Below are 21,145 nucleotides of genomic sequence, written 5' to 3'. Positions count from 1 at the left end.
TAGGGCCAGAACCAGCTGGCTAAGAAATAGCAGCAGAAGTGAGACTATGATGAACTCTACATCAGTGGTTCCCAAACCTGTCCTGAAGGACCCCCAACACTGCACGTTTTCTTTGTCTCCCTAATCAAACACACCTGATTCAACTCATCAGCTCATTATCACATGGGTTAATGAGCTGATGAGTTGAATCAGGTGTGTTTGATTAGGGAGACAAAGAAAACGTGCAGTGTTGGGGGTCCTTCAGGACAGGTTTGGGAACCACTGCTCTACATCATAATGTTTCACAGTGGCGGTCTTAACATAGAGGGAGAGGCGGCATAGGTAGGCGGCTGCTTGGGGCCCCCCTACCAGCAGTCGTAGTAGGGGGGCCCCCAACCAACCAAAAAAAAAAAAAAAAAGCATCTTATCATGAACGCTTCAAAAGCATGGTAAATGTATTAATATTCTTAAGAAATACGTTGCAACGTTGAAGTAGTAGTTAAAATGTCCAGTTCGTGCCTTCATGGTTATCCGTCTCTACACATACACCCCCGATTTTCACAATGAAATGGACTAGTCCGTAACGGTGCGCGGCGCGAAAGATAAACACGCAGTGACAGGAGGACTGGGACGTACACAAACAGAGACGAAACAAGACGAGTCTAAACGCGAAAATGAAACGAAATTACCCAAGCGGCTCAAATAAAAGAAAAAAGCGAAAAGACGCAGATAAGTATTTGGCAACGCTGCCAAAGATGACAATTTTTTTTACGGCTACTGTTGGGGATACAGACAGGAACAACAACGTCCAAAGCGTTGAACATGCCTCTACAGCAGCAGCATCTAACTTAACGTTAGCTGTGAAGTGGCGCTAGGTGAGAATAATGTTAACACACTCACATGGATATACGTGGATTTGCTTGGAGCAAAATGCAACATCACCTCTCCCAAGTTCGCCCCTCTTACGTTAACTTACCCCCTTACTATAAATACCGTTTTGGCGCTTGTAAATGTGACGTGACAGATCACTAGCAGCAGGTGAACCGAATCGATCCTCTCTACTAGCTAATAGTGAATAAACACGAATGAACAATGTTGAAAGATATAGTACAACTTACCGAAATGTATATTCCTTATATATCGATCAATCAGTGTTTTTCAACCTTGGAAAGACGTCAATAAAACAGCTGGAGAACAATTATGTCACTTAACGTTACGTTACCTCAGGAAAGCCGTAATATATGTTATAGCATGTTAGTTGGCTAGAAAAAAGAGATTATTTTGCTAAATATGTGTAATATATTACATATTTAGTATATTTTTGTACTTATATTATTAAAATTGTTATTATAATAAAAACACATTATGTTTAATTTGAGTTTAATATATGTTTACAGCATTATGTGAGTTTTTTTTTTCTTTGGAAAAATTAACGCCTATCTTGCGTAAGTTACCTAATATTTATCCAAATGAGTCAATATTGGATCAAATCACAAGAATTGAATTGAAATCGTGAAATTTGTGTCAAGCAATAAAAAAACCCCGTAGCTTACCAGAAATTGTACCATGTAAACATTGTAACATGTTTCTGTTTAGTTACTAAAATGTTTTGACATCACAATGCACTTATTGTGATGCTAGATTGTTCTGGTGTTATCTGAAACCGTATTCTCTGTTGGGTGCCATTGTGACTATTAGTTTGTGTAGTGCTACACTTTGTGTGTTCTCTGCTTTTTGGATTAAAGAAAATGTATGCAGGATTTAAAGGGAAAGTTTTTTTTTTTCCTCTCCAACCTTTACTTCCCTGTAGATTAGCTTTACCTGCCTATCCACCATTCAGTCTGTAAAAAAATTTTTCGTTCTCTTTTAAAGATCGAATGGGGGGGGCCCCATACATACTTTCGCCTTGGGCCCCCAATTTGCTAAATCCGCCACTGATGTTTCATTTAAAATATTTGTACTCCATTGCGTGATGATGTTATTAATAATTAATGATACATGTTATTTGCACACTGTTAAAGTGATTTTAGTTAGTTTAGTTTTAGTTAGTCTTATTTTAATAATGTAAGTGGAGGGTATTATTTATTTATTAGGCTACTTGTATGTATGATGGGTTATAGCTGAAAAAAAAATGATATTTCGGATTTATTCAGTTAATTCTTTTGATTAGTGTCTTTTATTCATTTCTTTTATTAATTATTCATTTTTATAAATCTTAATATTTTCTTTATGAATTACTCATTGATAGCTATTTATTCATTTAATCATCTTTAATCGTTATATTCCTTATGTTGCATGCTTTTTCTTTCACGTGTCATTGAGTTTATTTGATCATTTACATAAATTCTACCATATACTGAGAGATTTGGGTTGAAGTTCCAAATGCAGCTTTATTGGGTGTAATGAGTCTCACAGCCACTAGGTGGCCTCAGCTGCTGTATAATTTATTGTGTTGCTTCTCATTAGTTTATTAGTTCCACTTCCACCAGTTTGGGCCTTTTTTACAGTCTTTTTTTACAGTCTACGATTTAAGCATGCCTCTTTCTTTCAGTTGTGTTCAGTCTTGAGCCTACTTTGCATGTGTTATCCTCGCCAAGAAAGCTAAGTCTGTTGTGTTTTTGGATTTGCCTTTTGTTCATCTGGTATAGCTCGGCTTCCTTTTTGTTGTACTTTTGAACTTGGACTCTCTAGTAAAGCACTTTTGTTCAATTATCTAAGCCTGCATGTTATTCTTTTGCCCTTGGGTCCATCTGCTGTCTGTCATTAGCCTCAGGCATCCATCACAGTGGGAGAATCCAGAATCCTACTCCATATAACAGGCGTAGTCAAAACCATAAAGCAAATCCACACGAACGATCAAGTCCAAAAATACAGGCAAACAAGGATATCCAGGACAACAGGCAGAAGAACAAGACAAGGGAAACCAGGATAAAGGCACTCAGAATAGCAGTTTAACACAAAACAAGACAAAGTGAGAATGAAAACACAGGTCTTAAATAGGCAGACAAGTCAGGCAAGACCATAAAGCCTGACGTTACAAGCGATGAGTTTGTGTAAGAAAAATATTCATATTTAACATGTTACAAAGTAAAATTCGAGCTTCCGGCCAAATGGCCATTCGTAGTCTACTTACGCCTAAAGCGAAATTTACGCAACTTGTGACGTCGGAAGTTGTGTAGTGCGGCATCATGGCATAGCGTAAATATCAGCAGTACGACATTACTCGCATAAGTTGAGTTTTAGACTCAAGTCAAATACGTATGGTCATTTGGCTGGAAGCTGGTTATTTTACTTTACTATAAAGTTTTAAATATGAATATTTTTCTTACACAAACTCATCTCTTTGCTTCAGAAGGCCTTCATTAACCCACCGGAGCCGTGTGGAGTTTGTTTATGATGGATAGATGCACTTTTTTGAGCTTCAAACTGATGGTTGCAATCCACTGTCATTATAAAGCTTGGAAGTGTCAGGGTGTTTATTACTAACTCCAACTACAAGATTGTATTATGAATAATGACTTATTGCCTACCATGAAGCAAAGTCTTATTATTTTGATTCCAAAGCCTGGAGTGGATGAAATAATTTTAGATATACGGCCTATTACACTTCTCAATACTACTTACAAAAAATATTTACTGGAGCAATCGCTGCTAAGTGTGGGTCTTCCACAAATAATTGGCGAGACTCAATCCAAGTTCCTTAAGGGTAGACGACCAATACATAACAATAACACAAGTTCAGTCCACATAATATATCCTAATGGAATAACCGTTGTATATTATTTCAGAGAAAAGATTAATTTCTGTTTTTGGAGGAGTGGTGGTAAAGATGTATTTGGTCAGTGCTATTTCCGCACCAATTTAATTATGAGAAAAAAGATTACATGAAAGTCATCAGAAGTGTTCCTTTACCAATGATTAGTATGTTAAAAGTGTTTTTAACATATTGCTTATTTCCAGGAAAGTTGCAAATCTTAATTTAGGCAAAATAAGTTTTGTTGATAAGAAGTGTACTAAGAAATTATCTTTTGCAGGAAAGCTGTCCTGATCATATCATCCAAGAGATTACAGTTTTCAACATCTCAGTAGGAAATCAGTAAAGGAATTTTAGAAGCAAATACCTTTTATTTCCCCTTCCACCCAAATGTAAAGAAATACATTTTAAAATGATGATATTTACCCAGATATTAATCCATTTTGGAATGAGGTGCTTAATTGGATAAAAGATAACACCTTTTTCCCCCCATCTAGGCCTATTACTTGGGATATGGTGAAATTTGAAGTACATTTGCAGGACAAAAAATGTAGACTTTGTTATAAATTGTGTATTTCTTAGAATAAAATATTTTATTCACGAAAAAGGTTTTTGATTGTGGCCCGTGGAATGTTGGTCCACTCTTCAATGGCTGTGCGAAGTTGCTGGATATTGGCAGGACCTGGAACACACTGTCGTATACGCCGATCCAGAGCATCCCAAACACATTCATTCATGCTGACTGCAGGAATGTCCACCAGAGCTGTTGCCCATGAATTGAATGTTCATTTCTCTTCCATAATTCGCACATTTAAAAAAGAGCTTGACCTATATACAGATGCCTTAAAAAGTATGAGAATGTATAAAGCTAGGGAATTATTTGATTTGTTTAGCCAGTATGATTTTTGTTTAACCCCCTACAGAGTTTGTATTTTAATTTTATTGTTGTTTTTTGTTTGTTTTTATTATTATTATGTAGCACTACGTAATGCTAATATCTCAGTCTGTGAAAGTCTTATAGTTTTACTCATGTTAGCCTGTTATGTTAATGTTCGAATGCAATAAAAATAAATAAATAAATAAAAATTATCCATTTCCTTGCGAGTGCCCTCTAGATTAATCTCTGGTGTCGTGCACTTGCCCGAGAGCCTGCCCACACGCTGCTCTGATTGGCTATGGTTTTTGAATTGCCTTTTAGTTTTACAAATGGGGACAATCTTTGTAGGATGAACTAAAATGTTTTTGGTAATAATATTAAAAATAACACTTAAATTGGTTAATATTCCGACTTTTGAGCTTTGAAGTGCTGGAATAGGTTGTCTGAAGAAAGTCACGTCAAGGGAGTAAGACTGGATGACATCATCATGGTCTGCCATACCGTGGCTTTTGGTGAATTGACACTCACTGCATGTGCTGTGCTCATCCTTGATCATCTTGCAATGCACATTTCCTTGTAATCAAACACGACATGACACGACGGATGATAATTGACAGTTACATTAACCAAAGGCTGTCCTCTAAAATAGGCGGAGCTTGAGAAGTCTAAGTTATTTAAGAAGTAAACATTTCTTTATTCCGTGTGGGAGCTTTGCGAGGAGACACGGTAGGTCTTGCATATCTTTCATTCGTCTTTGATGTCCTTTGTGTATTTTTAAACTGAATTGTACAAGTTTCGTTCAAAAGTGTTTTGCGCATTGTGCTTCATAAAGCAGCATCTCGCGTCACTCGTTGCTATATGATTTTTTTTTCCTACAATAAATTGACTCACGAAGTTATAAAGTAAACCTTGATAGGCTCTTTGCCCTTACACGATCGTCTGTTTAGAGTTGTAGAATTATTATTTATAGTTGTATTATTTTTATTTGTATATTAATACACATTTGCATATTATTATTATTTGCTATTATTATCATTTCATATTAATTTATGTATTCTGCCAAATTGTGAAAGATAATTAAATGGAAATGTAATTTTTTATTAACTATATAAAACATTTATCTCTGCTCACAGATCGGTAACTTGGACCCCACGGATCCACGGACTGGTCATCCACTTTCAACTGTTTACAAATCCACCTGTTCATTAGCCTACATAAAAAGTTAAGTTTAATTAAAGAGCATTTTCTCTCGTTTGTTTACTTCAGAAGAGGGTTGTTGATGTTTCCGAATAAAATGATTATTCATTTTAGCATTATGTTGAGTGTAAAAAGCAACTGGCTGCGTATTTTTACCAACAGGTGAAATACGACATTCACAGTTCCTCATTTTTGCTGGACTCTGTCGGTTTGGCAAACAAGGGGAATTTCCATTTGTTTAGAAAAGGAAATACAATTGCACACTTTTAATTGACTAGTTTCCTTGCTGTGCCGTCAGTAATAAGACAAAGACACTGACCAACTGTATATCCAAATTTCTTTTTGCTGGATTTGAAAAACGTGCTCTAATAATGCTTAAATAATAATAAAGAGTTTCAGTTATTGTTTCTGAGGTCAGCACAGATTCTCTGGCGAGCTTAAAATATCTGGATGTGAAAGAGGAAGCAATACCAGAATTAAAACTGCATACTTGCACTGTTATATACAAGACCATACATGCAGTGGACTGTACATCCAAATAATAAAAAAAAAAAATTTGTGACCCTGCATCTGAGATGTGAAGGTCTGATGGGTTGCAGTCTGTAAACTCATCTGTTTGCATAATGTTTCCACTTAAACGCACAAGTCGCATTTCACATTTTAAATCTGTTAGTTTTAACATTTGAACTCTCTCTCTTTCCATCCAGATGTTGAAACTGACTGTAGGCCTCGCTCTGGTGACCCTGGTTGCTTGTTCGCAGTACCCCAACAATGAAGTCTGTGAGGCAGGCCAGACATGCTGCCAGGATCCCACCGGAGAGTTCAGCTGCTGCCCTTTCCATCACGTGAGAGGCTGAACTAGTGACAGATACTTAAAGGCCTGGTTTCACAGACAGTTCTTAGATTAAGCCATGATTAGGCCTTAGTTCAATTAGGACATTTAAGTAGCTTTTATAAATGTGCCTTAGGAAAAAAAAAAAAGACTGCTGTGCATCTTGAGACAAAACAATGGCACTGACATATTTTAAAATATGCCACTGCAAGTTGCTTTAAGTTAAAACAGCTCAAACATGCATTTTAGTCTGGGACTAGCTTAAGCCTTGTCTGTGAAACCGGGGAAAAGACAGTTTAATTTCAGAGTATTAGTTTCAGATACTCTTCTAGAAATATAATAAATGTTGTAGAAAGCAGATCAGATTAGACGAAGTTAATTGCACACTGATACAGAAGCCAAAGTGTTCTGCGGTCACTCATTTTTTATGCTCTGTCAGATATTCTTAAATAGCACCCTTTACTAGACACATCCACAGTGTCAGCTCCTTTTTTATAAAGGTCATGATAAGGCACTCATGTAGTATCAACATGCAAATGACTTCACTATTTTACTCGATGATTTTACTATTCAAAGAACTCAAAGAAATGAAGCTGTAATCAGGAGGTTGCCTGTCACCTGATCAGCTTCAGTGTTGTATTGCTCACTGAAGTGTTTAAATGATCAGCTCATGCATGTGTATAATTGTGTGTATGTGTAGGGAGAGTGTTGTGAGGACCACATGCACTGCTGTCCTGAAGGCATGCTGTGCAGTGTTATGGACTTCACATGTGTAAACGGCACACATACACTGCCATCGATGGAGAGGAGACCGGCTAAACAAAACTTTCCCAAAGTGAGAAATTATATAAAGAGACGAAATAATAGCACTCAGAGGGAGCTGTTTGTAATGTCTAAATAATTCTTGTTCCTCAGTCGTTCAGAATGATCCCCTCATTACCTGTAAGTGAAGATGACATCACCTGCCCTGATGGCTCTTTCTGTCCTGCTGAGTTCTCCTGTCTGCTGATGGCTTCATCTTATGGATGTTGTCCAGTAGCACAAGTAAGTTATATTTTTTCAGGAATATGAGTCCTCATCCATGAAATGATGAATGGCCTGCATCAGGACCCTGTCCCAAAAGAAGGTTGGGTGTGGCTAAAACAGAAACCTGTATGGACGGATTAATATTTGAGAGCCAATTAATTCTAAATTAATATATAAATGGAGTAAGAATTGGTTTACATTTTTTTGACTGTGATGCTGACCATAGTTTTGGTGGTTTCAGGGCCTTGTGTGCTCAGACGGGAAACACTGCTGCCCAAAAGACCATGAATGTAGTGCAGACAGCAGCTCATGTGTCAAACAAAAAGGTATTGAAGAGAGTGAAGGAATGAAGGTGGACCAGAGAGTTTAATGATTAAAACATACATTATCCTCACACCAAGAACGCTCACACCAAGAACGATAACTATAACTATAACTATGAAGTTATAATAACCATTCTAATTCTATGAGAATAGGGAAGTCCACACCATAGCTATAACGAGGAACAATAGCATTAGAATTGCTTTCAGAACAATTTTTTCCAGCTGATGAACAATAAAAACATTGACAGCCAATCAGTTTCCATCCTGCTTCACAAAGCCCGAGCATTTACAGCGGCAAATGGCATAATTGCAGAGTGCTTATAATAAACAGAAAGTTATCGTGAGTTGGTGTGGACGCTAATATAGTTATCGTTATTATTATATTTAGCATTTACAGATTAAATGTTGAAATTTGGATGGGAAATAAATGTAAATCATCTTTGTGTACATTTTTGTCATGTGATTGGTTTTAGAACAAGTTAAGACTGTTCTTTGCGGAGATGGGAAGTCAGAGTGTCCTGTGGACACCACGTGTTGTAAGACAGAAGATGGTCAGTGGGCGTGCTGCCCCTTACCAAGGGTATGGGTACAGTTTCGATACAGTAATATGTGCAGACATGCAATTTTTTTCACGGTTGGAGAAACATGTTTAAATAAATATGTATATATATAATACCTTAAAATTGAAAAAGTGACAGTAAAGACATTGTTACAAATTTTTTTTTTTTCAAATACATCCTGTTATCCTGTTCCTATTAATCAAAGAATCGAACAAGAATCGTTGAAAAAAATGACCATTCCCAAAGTTTTCACTTGCATTCTTTTCTCTGTCATGTGCGTTTCCTTTAGGCTGTATGCTGTGATGATAAAATCCACTGTTGCCCAGAGGACAGTGTTTGTGATGTTGAAGGCTATAAATGCATGTCCTCCACCAATCAGGAGCTGCCCATGTGGGCCAAGTTCCCTGCTCGCCTTAGGGCTGAATGGGAAGATCACAAACGTAGGCCATCTTCCCAGAGATTTATACATTTTCTGATAACTTCCGGTGGAGTCTTCCACTGATATAATTCAGCATTTTAATTTCTTTGCTCTCCTTCAAAAGCTGCAGAAATTAGGGCTGAAGCTGAAGTCACTACAACCAGACAAAACACTAATGCTGGAAACCCGAATACATTGCCTGGTGCACTCCCAGAAAGTATGTGGAAATGTGTAGATGACAATACATTCATTATATGTACACATAAAATATAACACTTCCCAAACTGTTTCTGTCATTTCCTTTGCCTTCTGCATATTCAGACTCAGATGTTCCCTGTGATGACACTGTGAGCTGTTCAGATGGAACCACGTGCTGTAAGACTAAAGATGGAGGATGGGCCTGCTGTCCTCTGCCAGAGGTAAATCACCCATTGACAAGTAGCTTGAGTCTCGACCAATGCGAGACGGAGATATATAGCAAATCCTGATGTAGAGATGTGTATTGGGTAAAGTTAAAGTTGTGCATTCATTTTCTTTGTAGGCCGTGTGTTGTGACGACTTCATTCACTGCTGTCCTCATGGTACGACTTGTAACGTTGCTGCCGGGTCATGTGATGACCCTTCAGGCTCTTCACCCTGGCTGGAGAAGGTGCCCGTCCAACCAATCAGCAGTCAGAATGTGGCTGTTACACAAGGTAGTTCAAGGCACTGAATCCATCACACGCAGACACATGAATACTCAGATATACTCGTTCTTAATCTGTTTCTATCATTTCTAGTGTCATCAGTGTATTCAGATGTTCCCTGTAATGACACTGCGAGCTGTCCAGATGGAAACACGTGCTGTAAGACTAAAGATGGAGGATGGGACTGCTGTCCTTTGCCAGAGGTAAATCACCCATTGACAAGTAGCTTGAGTCTCGACCAATGCGAGACGGAGATATATAGCAAATCCTGATGTAGAGATGTGTATTGGGTAAAGTTAAAGTTGTGCATTCATTTTCTTTGTAGGCCGTGTGTTGTGACGACTTCATTCACTGCTGTCCTCATGGTAAGATTTGTAACGTTGCTGCCGGGTCATGTGATGACCCTTCAGGCTCTTCACCCTGGCTGGAGAAGGTGCCCGTCCAACCAATCAGCAGTCAGAATGTGGCTGTTACACAAGGTAGTTCAAAGCACTGAATCCATCTCACACAGACACAGTATAAAACCACTATTTTATTTGTTCTTAAGGGGTCATGAATTGAGAAATCAAATAGTCCTTGATCTTTTGACATAAGAGGTCATTGTACTATAAAAAAAGTCCTGTAAGTTTCAGAACTCAGAACTTCCTCTTTAGTCCAAAAACTGCTTTTATTGAAACCAAGCTCCTTATTGAAACTACACTGCACAATGAATCTCTTATTTACATCATGTCTGCTCTGTTAGTTATGATGAAAGCATGCGTGAGATGGCAGAAATTGAGCAATGATGAGATCACTGCATTCATGCGCTCAACAGACATGTATGTCATTGGCTAATGCTCATCACTGCAACCTTTCATGCATTGGGAGTAGATCTGAATATAATGCTATAATCAGCACTTTTTACGATTAGTTAATCTCGACAGCTGTAATAGTAAAAATGTAGTTAAAGATTTCAAGAGAGTTCGACATGTAATACTTCTTTCAAATGCAAAGATGGTAGCCAATCACAGCAGTGAGCATTTACACTGAAGTCTCACAGCACACACGCCCCTTAAAACAGAGCGTTCAAATCAGAGGGCTAAATTCAGGGTATAAAATGACCTTATATTTATACATTATCACAATTTTTGATGTAAAAATCATTCTAACATTATAAGTGTACCTCAAGGAAACATTATAAAATAATAAAAATGCAGTTAATGACCCTTTAAACTGATTCTCTCATTTCTAGTGTCTTCAGTGTATTCAGATGTTCCCTGTAATGCCACCGCGAGCTGTCCAGATGGAACCACGTGCTGTAAGACAAAAGATGGAGGATGGGCCTGCTGTCCTCTGCCAGAGGTAAATCACCTCACCTGATCTATTACTTAAGCAGAATCAGTGCTCAATTAGCTCAGTCGTAACATCTTTCCAATAACTGCAGAGCCAGAGGTGGTTTGCACTGGGGATGCTTGGGGGTCCATAGACAGTTTCATAAAAAAAAAGTAGATTATAAAAATAAAAACAAAATTTTTAGTTTATTTATTTTTAATGTTATACATCTAACATTACTCCTGTAGTAAGTAAAAAAATGAAAAATATGCTGTCAACTTAAGTAAATATATTTTCTAGATATAATTAAAATAATTTGACAATATATACTACTGTTCAAAAGTTTGTAATTTTTTCTAAAGAAGTCTCTTTTTCTCACCAAGGCTGCATTTATTTAATCAAAAATACAGTAAAAACCAGCTAGTAATATTGAGAAATATTATTACAATTTAAAATAATTATTCTCCATTTGAATATATTTTAAAATGCAATTTATTCCTATGATGCCAGGCTGGATTTTCAGCATCATTACTCCAGTCTTCAGTGTCACATGATCCTTCATAAATCATTCTAATATGATGATTTGCTGCTCAAGAAAAAAAAAAATTAAAAAAATAGTTGTGCTGATATATTATAACATATTTTTGTGTAAACGTGATACTATCTTTAGGATTCTTTGATGAATAGAAAATTTTAAAGAACATGATTTATTTTAAAAGGAAAACTTTTGTATCAAGATGTACCATCCTTGCTCATTAATTAAAAATATTAATTTCTTTCAAAGAAATCTTACTGACCTGAAACTTTTGAAAAGTAGTGTAAATGTAATACATTTAATACAAAACTTTTTGCTTTTAAAATATTATACTTAAGAGATTTTTTTTAAACCTTTTAAATGGGACTTTTTACATGAAAATATTTTTATATTTTATGATGGTGGCCCTTACTAGAGGTTCATCATATATATTATCATTTTTTGGGGTAATGGACCATGGTAATACCTTTGAGTAGCATGCAGATACCATGGTTTTTAGATATGGTAGTCATCCACCTCCATGAAAAGGTACTTTTTTTTTTGTTGTAAATGTTGATATTTTGTTTACTGAGTTATAGGAGCACCTTAATTTTCTCTGTAGGCCGTGTGTTGTGACGACTTCATCCACTGCTGTCCTCATGGTAAGATATGTAACGTTGCTGCCGGGTCATGTGAAGACCCTTCATGTTCTGGTGTGCCCTGGGTGGAGCAGGTGCCCGTCCAACCAGTCATCAGTCAGAATGTGATTGACACACAAAGTAGGTCAACAAACACTCCAAAGCACTGAAACCAAACACACATGTATACATTTAACATAAACCTGTCCATTTTCTGCATATTCAGACTCTGATGTTCCCTGTAATGACACTGCGAGCTGTCCAGATGGAACCACTTGCTGTAAGACTAAAGATGGAGGATGGGCCTGCTGTCGTCTGCCAGAGGTAAATCACCCATTGACAAGTAGATTGACCAATACATCTCCTTCTCGCATAGCAAACCCTGATGTAGAGATGTGTATTGGGTAAATTTAAAGTTGTGCATTCATTTTCTTTGTAGGCCGTGTGTTGTGACGACTTCATCCACTGCTGTCCTCATGGTAAGACTTGTAACGTTGCTGCCGGGTCATGTGATGACCCTTCAGGCTCTTCACCCTGGCTGGAGAAGGTGCCCGTCCAACCAATCAGCAGTCAGAATGTGGCTGTTACACAAGGTAGTTCAAGGCACTGAATCCATCACACGCAGACACATGAATACTCAGATATACTCGTTCTTATTCTGTTTCTATCATTTCTAGTGTCTTCAGTGTATTCAGATGTTCCCTGTGATGACACTGTGAGCTGTTCAGATGGAACCACGTGCTGTAAGACTAAAGATGGAGGATGGGCCTGCTGTCCTCTGCCAGAGGTAAATCACCCATTGACAAGTAGCTTGAGTCTCGACCAATGCGAGACGGAGATATATAGCAAATCCTGATGTAGAGATGTGTATTGGGTAAAGTTAAAGTTGTGCATTCATTTTCTTTGTAGGCCGTGTGTTGTGACGACTTCATTCACTGCTGTCCTCATGGTACGACTTGTAACGTTGCTGCCGGGTCATGTGATGACCCTTCAGGCTCTTCACCCTGGCTGGAGAAGGTGCCCGTCCAACCAATCAGCAGTCAGAATGTGGCTGTTACACAAGGTAGTTCAAGGCACTGAATCCATCACACGCAGACACATGAATACTCAGATATACTCGTTCTTAATCTGTTTCTATCATTTCTAGTGTCTTCAGTGTATTCAGATGTTCCCTGTGATGACACTGTGAGCTGTTCAGATGGAACCACGTGCTGTAAGACTAAAGATGGAGGATGGGCCTGCTGTCCTCTGCCAGAGGTAAATCACCCATTGACAAGTAGCTTGAGTCTCGACCAATGCGAGACGGAGATATATAGCAAATCCTGATGTAGAGATGTGTATTGGGTAAAGTTAAAGTTGTGCATTCATTTTCTTTGTAGGCCGTGTGTTGTGACGACTTCATTCACTGCTGTCCTCATGGTACGACTTGTAACGTTGCTGCCGGGTCATGTGATGACCCTTCAGGCTCTTCACCCTGGCTGGAGAAGGTGCCCGTCCAACCAATCAGCAGTCAGAATGTGGCTGTTACACAAGGTAGTTCAAGGCACTGAATCCATCTCACACAGACACATGAATACTCAGATATACTCGTTCTTAATCTGTTTCTATCATTTCTTGTGTCTTCAGTGTATTCAGATGTTCCCTGTGATGACACTGTGAGCTGTTCAGATGGAACCACGTGCTGTAAGACTAAAGATGGAGGATGGGCCTGCTGTCCTCTGCCAGAGGTAAATCACCCATTGACAAGTAGATTGAGTCTCGACCAAGCGGCAACCTCCCCGTCTCTCTCTTGAAACCAACACGGAAGTGAGTTAAACTGCAATTCGTTGACTGGCCGCTTGAGGCTGTTGTCAGAAGTGAGTCAAATCTGTATCTCCCCCATGTTAAAATGCCAAATTTTACAGCAGAAAAAAACGTGTTTAAAGCCTGGTGTCTGTATGTGGATTTGGTCTATACAGCTAATTTTGCCCTTCATAACAACTGTGAGGGGGGTGAATTATTTTATAACTCGTCCGTTTAGTTGATTAATATTTAAATTTAAGGGTGTGGCCAAGCCACTTGAGTGACAGATGGATTGCCGCTGTCAGTGCTAGCCGTTTGTCTGCTGTTACTAGCCGTCACTTCACCTCAGCAATGTTAGCTGCTGAACTTGCCATCTCTGCAGTGTTTGTGCTTTTTTTCGGGATTATTATTTCATACAATTTAATACTTGGGTAACGTTACAAAGCCCACGTCTTTGGATTCCGTCGTTATCGTTCGAGAGAACAACCAGCGCTGTATTTCAGTTGTTTTCCTCTGTGAACATGCACTAATGGATGTCTGACAATTTCGTTGCTTTTTGGGGTTTTCAAATTTAAAACGTCAATAAATGCTCGTTCGTTCTGCTCCCATGGAACAGATGGATTATAATATGCTTATGTAAGTTACCGTCAGATGAAATCATGCAGGCGTCGGCGCTTTCTCCGTCCGTGCAATAAATTCACATGAATGAGCGCGGATTTTCTAGCGCATTTATTTGCACTTCAAAGGCAATATATCTATGGTTTAGCGGTTAAACCATAACCCATTTGAGAGACGGCCAACATCAGAATTTAAAATGGACTGAATAAGCTCTCTACGAACTTGAGCGATGCCGCGCTGACGGACCAAGAAAGAGTGACGGACATGTATGCACATAAATCACTGTCATACACAAACACTCTCGAAGTAATACACAGTCTCACTTGTAGCCATGTCTTTTAACTATTATAATATTTCGAAGGGCAAAAACAGGAACGTTTAATTGGCTTTACATCATCAGCTAACTCGATCACGTCGAGCTAGGTGATTTCAGATAGCCAGGCTCCTCAGCTCCACTCACGCCCCGCCTGTTTGTCTATTTTCTGTTATCCGGGAGTGACGCAAGGCCAAGATGGCGACGGCCGGCTCCGCCCACTTTAGGCTTCAAAAATGCTCTTCAGAAACCTACGGGTGACGTCACGGACACTACGTCCATATTTTTTTACAGTCTATGGTCTCGACCAATGCGAGACGGAGATTTAGCAAATCCTGATGTAGAGATGTGTATTGGGTAAAGTTAAAGTTGTGCATTCATTTTCTTTGCAGGCCGTGTGTTGCGACGACTTCATCCACTGCTGTCCTCATGGTACGACTTGTAACGTTGCTGCCGGGTCATGTGATGACCCTTCAGGCTCTTCACCCTGGCTGGAGAAGGTGCCTACTCTTCCTAGAGTCGCAGGTCAAAGGTCAACTGGGAACGTGAATTGCGACTCTAGTCACACTTGTCCTGAATCCAACACTTGCTGTAAGAATGTCGACGGAGACTGGGCTTGCTGTCCTTTGCCTGAGGTACAGTATATCTCAAAGGAAAAATACTAATCTAATCTTGCATGAGTAACCAAATGAGAAAATATACACTCTGTTTTCAACTTTGAATTTTATTGCTCTTGGTGATATCCCTCAGTCCCTGTTTTACAAGAATGTTCAAGTGCCCAGCAACATTTATCTGAGAAATCAAACTGTGTAAAATAAGACTTTTAAGTATTATATGAAATACACACTTTCAGACAGAATTTTCTGAAAATCCCCTACCATTTAAAAGTGTGGGGTCGGTAAGATTTTTGAAAGAATTGTCTTATGCAAGGTTGGCTTTATTTGATCAAAAATACAGTGAAAACAGTAATAGTGTGACATATTACTACAATTTGAAATAACTCTTTTCTATTTTAATGTTTTAAAATTGAATTTATTCCTGTGATGCCAAATCTGAATTTTCAGCATCATTACTCCAGTCTTCAGTGTCACATGATCCTTCAGAAATCATTATAATATGATGATTTGCTGCTCAAGAAACAATCAATGCTGAAAACAATTGTGCTGCTTAATAGTTTTGTGGAAATGGTGATACACTTTTTTTTCAGGATTCTTTGATAAAAGTTCAAAAGGACAACATTTGTTTGAAATCTAAATCTTTTTTGTTACATAAATGTTTTTATGTTTGTTAATTTTGATCAATTTAATTCATCCTTGCTGAATAAAAGTATTAATTTCTTTCAAAAACCATATTCTTACTGACCTTACTGAACCTTTGAAAGGTAGTGTCTTGAATTAAGTTTATTTTCCCAACACCAAATACTAATAGTGCACATGTTATTATAATGAATTAATCATAAAAATAACTAAAAGTCAGGCTGTTTTGTCTGCAGGCTGTGTGTTGTATGGATAGATTCCACTGCTGTCCACACGGCACCACTTGTGACATTGTAACACTCACCTGTAATAGCAACACCACCTCTGTACCTATGTCAGACATACTCCCAGCCTCAGATAAGGAGGAACAGAGACAGCACAAAGAAGTGAAAGAGGAAGTGGGGAAGTATATCAGGGTTCCATGTGATGCACATACTTCCTGTCCAGATCACACCACTTGCTGTCTTATTGTAAAAACCAACAAATGGGGCTGTTGCCCTCTGCCTAATGTGAGTGTGACTTATATACAAAATAGAGATGTTTATTTGTGCTTATTATATGGCTCTGTGGAATACTTGATGTATTCCCAGCTTCGCGTCGGGGTCCTCATCATTATCCTGTCGGGGGTTATTTTGAGAGAACCACCGGCTGGATGCACATTATCCCTTACCAAACATCTTCTAAATTATCCATAAACGTTTTGCTGTTCTGCATGTTCTGTTGTTGTTTAACTTTGGAGCCTGTTTACCTGGTTTTTACAATCATGGCATTGCATCTACAGTGTTAAGAGGGCCCTTTGTTTCGATGTGTATATATATTTTTAGATACTTCCTTGTGCTTGTAACAGATATGCACACTTCTCACTGACTTGAAAATGGATACTAAATACAACTGTTTAAATGTTGGGGTCAGGAATATATATTTTCTTTTTTATATATATATATATATATATATATATATATATATATATATTTTTTTTTTTAAGATACTTATATTCAGCAAGTAACAAAAGTGATCAAAAGTGACAGTAAAGACATATAATGCTAGAAAATATTTCTTTAAAATAAATGCTGTATTTTATAACTATCTATACATCAGGGAATCCTGAAAAATTGTCATGGTTTCCACAAAAATACTAGACAGCAAAACAATTTTCAACATTGATAATAATAAATGTTTCTTGAGCAGCACATCATCAGCATATTAAGTTAATGATTTCTGAAGGACACTGAAGACTGGAGTAATGATGCTGAAAATTCAGCTTTGCATCACAGGAATAAATAATATTTTAAAATATATTAAATCAGTTTATTTAAATTGTAAAAAAGGTTGCACAATATTACTGTTTACGGATATTTTTGTATCAAGTAAATGCAGCACTAAATGAGAACAAGAGATTTTCTTCTCACCAACCCCAAACTTTTGAACTGTGGTATATGCAAATTGTTTTGCCATTTCAAAACAAATACTCTGTTCAAGGAGAATGTTGTGAAGGTCAATATTTTCATCTTGAATCTATTTCTCATTGTTTTTCAGGCTGTATGTTGCACAGATGGGGAACACTGTTGTCCGGCTCACTACAAGTGCGATGTGAGCCATGTGTCTTGCATCAAGGGAGATGTTGTGATCCCCTGGTACAATAAAATTGCTGCTCAAAGTTCACTATCTCCAAACTCGGATCTCGGCACCAGTAAGTGCGATGAGCAATCGAGTTGCTCTGAAGATTCGACCTGCTGCCATCTAACCACAGGAGAATTGGGCTGCTGCCCTCTTCCTGAGGTAAAAATATGTGTACGTGGACTGGCTACAGAATATTTGTTCACGTTTAATATATTTAATAAACCTCTTATAACCTCATAGGCTGTTTGCTGCCAAGACCAGGAGCACTGCTGTCCCAAAGGCTACAAGTGTGACTTGCGTAAACGCTCCTGCATAAAGACCACCTGGCTGTTTGTGGAAAGAGTCCCACTTGCCCACATAGGTGTCCAAAAGCCACAGTCGAGTGTCTCAGAAAAGGACATTCAGTGTGGTGATGGATATAGTTGCCAAGATGGTCAGACCTGTTGTCCAACCTCTCAGAACTCCTGGGGCTGTTGCCTGTATTCTATGGTAAAGTATTAAACTTTAAATTGATAGTTAACCCAAAAATGTTGTCATCGTTTACTCACCCTTGTGTCTTACTTGAGAAGATAAAAAATACTTTTTTTCAGAGAATAAATCTTGAAACAGATTTATTTTCTTATTAGCAAATAGTTGTAAAAAAATAAAATAATAATATTTAAGCATAAAACACAGAAATAAATAAAAGTTGAAAAAATAAAAAAATGCCAATGTAGTAAGAAAAATAGATTAATAGATAGATAAGGCAGGAACTTAGCTGTTTTAAACTACAGTAGTCAACATTTGAAGTGGATCAAAACCTTTCATCAAAGTTATACATGAATTTTGAACAATACCCGTTCTTGTCTTAGGACAACTTTGATGAACTTTTTTGATCCACTTCACATGTTGACTACTGTATTTACTTTAAGGGATATTTCACTCAAAAAAGAAAACTTCTGCCATCATTTACTCACCCTCATGTCACTCCAACCTTTTTTTCTTCTGTGGAACACAAAAGAATAATTTAGAAAAAAATATGTTTCCTTGTCCATACAATGAATGTCAGTGGGATCCAATGTTGTTTTGAACACCAATGACTTTTATTATATAGAAACAAACATTTCTTCAGATTATCAAGTAAATGATGACAGAATTTAATGGGTTAATTGGTTTAAGGTGTTCGTTTAAGAGCTCCAGTTCACAATAGCTGCATCGAGGAATGAATTTCTTTTGAATATATGAATGGAAATGAGCAGACAGATCTCAATACTATTGACTTTACTGTAAATTCAAATGGCAGTCAAACTGTAAATGTTTATCTTAGGCAAATTCCTATTCTTGTTCTTCTACTTTCCTTCACTCTATTCTTTCCTTTGTTATTGCTCTCTCTAAAGGCGAAGTGCTGTGATGATATGAAACACTGCTGTCCTGCTGGATACAAATGTGGTGCGGGTGGAATTTGTACTCCAGCCGTTGGCTTTGACTGGAACAACTGGGACAACTGGAGGGTGTTCTTCTCCAAAAAGAAACGAGCCTCAACTCTATAAAAAAACACCTGGGTTATATCCACTCAGACACTTATAAAGTGCCCAAGTGTCAGATGTAATTTTTTTTTTTTTTTTACTACAAAGTACTAATCAGCGGTAATCAGACAGTTTACTGCAAAAGTTTGATTTTATTAGCAGGGGAAAGTTTGATGAGGACTGACTATGGTTAAGTTCTGTTTACATTGTCTATCAGTAATACCAACTACATTTTAGCCATTTGTACATTTTAAGAATGTGTCATTATTGTAGTGTGTACACAGTGTTCATATTTTACACAAGTTTCCAGTGTTTTGGTTACTGCTCAGTTTATCTGAAGACTAATTTGACTATGGAATCATGTAAAGATGTAACACATTAAAGCGTAGATGACCTTTAGTGGCTGAATTTACACATCAATTCACACACATTATAATTTGCCATTTACACATCACAGGCCTCTCTGGTTTACATGTGACATTTTTTCAGACTTGACATCATGCACTCTTGTGATTATGACTACATTGCCCTGGATAAGGAAATATATTAAATCAACCTCTTTATATTTTCTATGTAACTTCCCTATGCAAGTCTTGATCTTTACTCTTATTTGTATAATTTCCTTCTTTATTGAATTAAATGCTTACTGGTTTTTAACTATATTGATTGAGCTTTGTGACAGATGACTATAAGATTTCTGAAGTAAAAATGTGACCGATCTGAAACCCTGTCGTTTCTAAAAGATAAATAAAAGATAGATAAAATATTGTCTGTTCATTTTCTTTTGTATCTTCTTTTCACATTTTTACTTATAAATATATCCAAATAAAATTTCACATTTATATGAATTTATTTAAATGGTGAAAAATAAAATATATAAAAATAAATTTTATTTAAGATTTCTTATGAATTTTATACAAAATATAGCATAATAGACAAATGCCCAGTCAATTAACATGGCAACTGTTGTAACCTTCATTCTCTGATGGGAGAATGAGACGTTGTGTCGATGTGATGACTCTAAGCCGGGGTCGTACTTGGGAGCCCCAAACACCTGATACTTCAGAAAAGGCAAATGACAATTGGTGAGTGGAATTTGCATGCCACCCCGCTGTACATGTGGGTATTAAAGGTGTCTTGCATCCACTCATTCAAGTTTGTGCTGAGGAGCCAAGACAGTGTAAGCGTGGATTTCCTGCAGGGGTTCAAGCTGTGTAAAGAGTAAGAGAAAATAGGAGGTAAAGAGAGAGAGCCCCAAGAAAAGGACGCAGAGAATAAGAACAGAGCCAGAGCATGAAAGAGACAGAGCCACAGTTACAATCTTCTTTTATCCTTTCCCTGACCATGTGACTAAACCCCAAATGTGAGACATTCAAGCTAACCAATCAGATAATTACAACTTCCCTCACCGTACTAAAGGTGTGACAATTCATAGACCCCCAAAGTACACGCATCTTGGCCTACAGGCCTTGATCGCTATCAGCCCCCCTGTGCCTTTGGGAACTCCAAATGGTCCTTGTGGTAGAAAGAGGGGGTGGAAAACAGTAAAGCAAATGTCTTTTGTTGTCAAATATCTTGGATTATTTTCAATCCTACAACAATTCAGCCATTTCAGTGGGTAGTGTTGTGGCAGGAGGGACACGATGCCATCAGGATGCCAACACTTCAGCATTGTGTTGATGTGATGACACTAGGGGTCCCTGGGGAAAACGCCACAACCAGCTGAACCGCGCTACGAGGTTTGGCGGTGCTGATGTTGGCAAGCTGCTGGCTATGTACTTGGCTATGTCGTAATCTTTCCAATGCACCAGGTAAGCCGTGTAGTCCTTCATACCACGCGGGGACAGAAAGGACAGTACTTGCAATGGAAATAGGTCACTTCAGCCATTTCGTGATTTTTTTATTTATTTATTTTTTACACAAGTTGTGCGGACCA

At 37.8% G+C, this 21,145-nt stretch overlaps 1 protein-coding gene across 10 annotated transcripts; it reads left to right on the top strand.

Annotated features, from left to right (window-relative positions):
• Positions 1-5,114: 5,114 nt before the first annotated feature.
• grna (granulin a) lies at positions 5,115-19,973 on the top strand. 10 transcript variants are annotated; one of them, XM_084135516.1, is made up of 27 exons: positions 5,122-5,336; positions 5,744-5,831; positions 6,515-6,652; positions 7,340-7,474; positions 7,555-7,683; positions 7,907-7,991; positions 8,462-8,568; positions 8,838-8,988; positions 9,091-9,183; positions 9,288-9,385; positions 9,508-9,661; positions 9,755-9,855; positions 9,978-10,131; positions 10,884-10,993; positions 12,100-12,256; positions 12,342-12,439; positions 12,555-12,708; positions 12,793-12,902; positions 13,025-13,178; positions 13,263-13,372; positions 13,495-13,648; positions 13,733-13,842; positions 15,221-15,463; positions 16,321-16,593; positions 17,621-17,863; positions 17,945-18,193; positions 19,081-19,973. In XM_084135516.1, exons 3-27 carry the CDS (start codon positions 6,515-6,517, stop codon positions 19,231-19,233), a joined length of 3,663 nt encoding a protein of 1,220 aa, XP_083991642.1. In that variant the 5' UTR covers positions 5,122-5,336; positions 5,744-5,831; the 3' UTR covers positions 19,234-19,973. The 10 variants fall into 10 exon arrangements, with proteins under 10 accessions (XP_083991648.1, XP_083991642.1, XP_083991645.1 ...); XM_084135519.1 differs by having other exon boundaries at positions 9,746-9,855; positions 12,802-12,902; positions 13,272-13,372; XM_084135518.1 differs by having other exon boundaries at positions 9,746-9,855; positions 12,802-12,902.
• Positions 19,974-21,145: the final 1,172 nt, after the last annotated feature.

The sequence above is a fragment of the Abramis brama genome, assembly GCF_963993115.1.
Source record: "Abramis brama genome assembly, chromosome: 1".
Lineage (NCBI taxonomy): Eukaryota > Metazoa > Chordata > Actinopteri > Cypriniformes > Leuciscidae > Abramis > Abramis brama.
This window is presented reverse-complemented; position numbering and strand designations above follow the sequence as displayed.

Excerpts from the sequence above, each read along its gene's own strand:
- grna (XM_084135513.1), top strand. The coding sequence starts at position 6,515 with ATGTTGAAACTGACTGTAGGCCTCGCTCTGGTGACCCTGGTTGCTTGT. Across the intron at positions 9,184-9,287 it reads GCCTGGTGCACTCCCAGAAA|ACTCAGATGTTCCCTGTGAT; the intron begins GTATGTGGAAAT and ends CTGCATATTCAG. Across the intron at positions 16,594-17,620 it reads GCTGTTGCCCTCTGCCTAAT|GCTGTATGTTGCACAGATGG; the intron begins GTGAGTGTGACT and ends ATTGTTTTTCAG.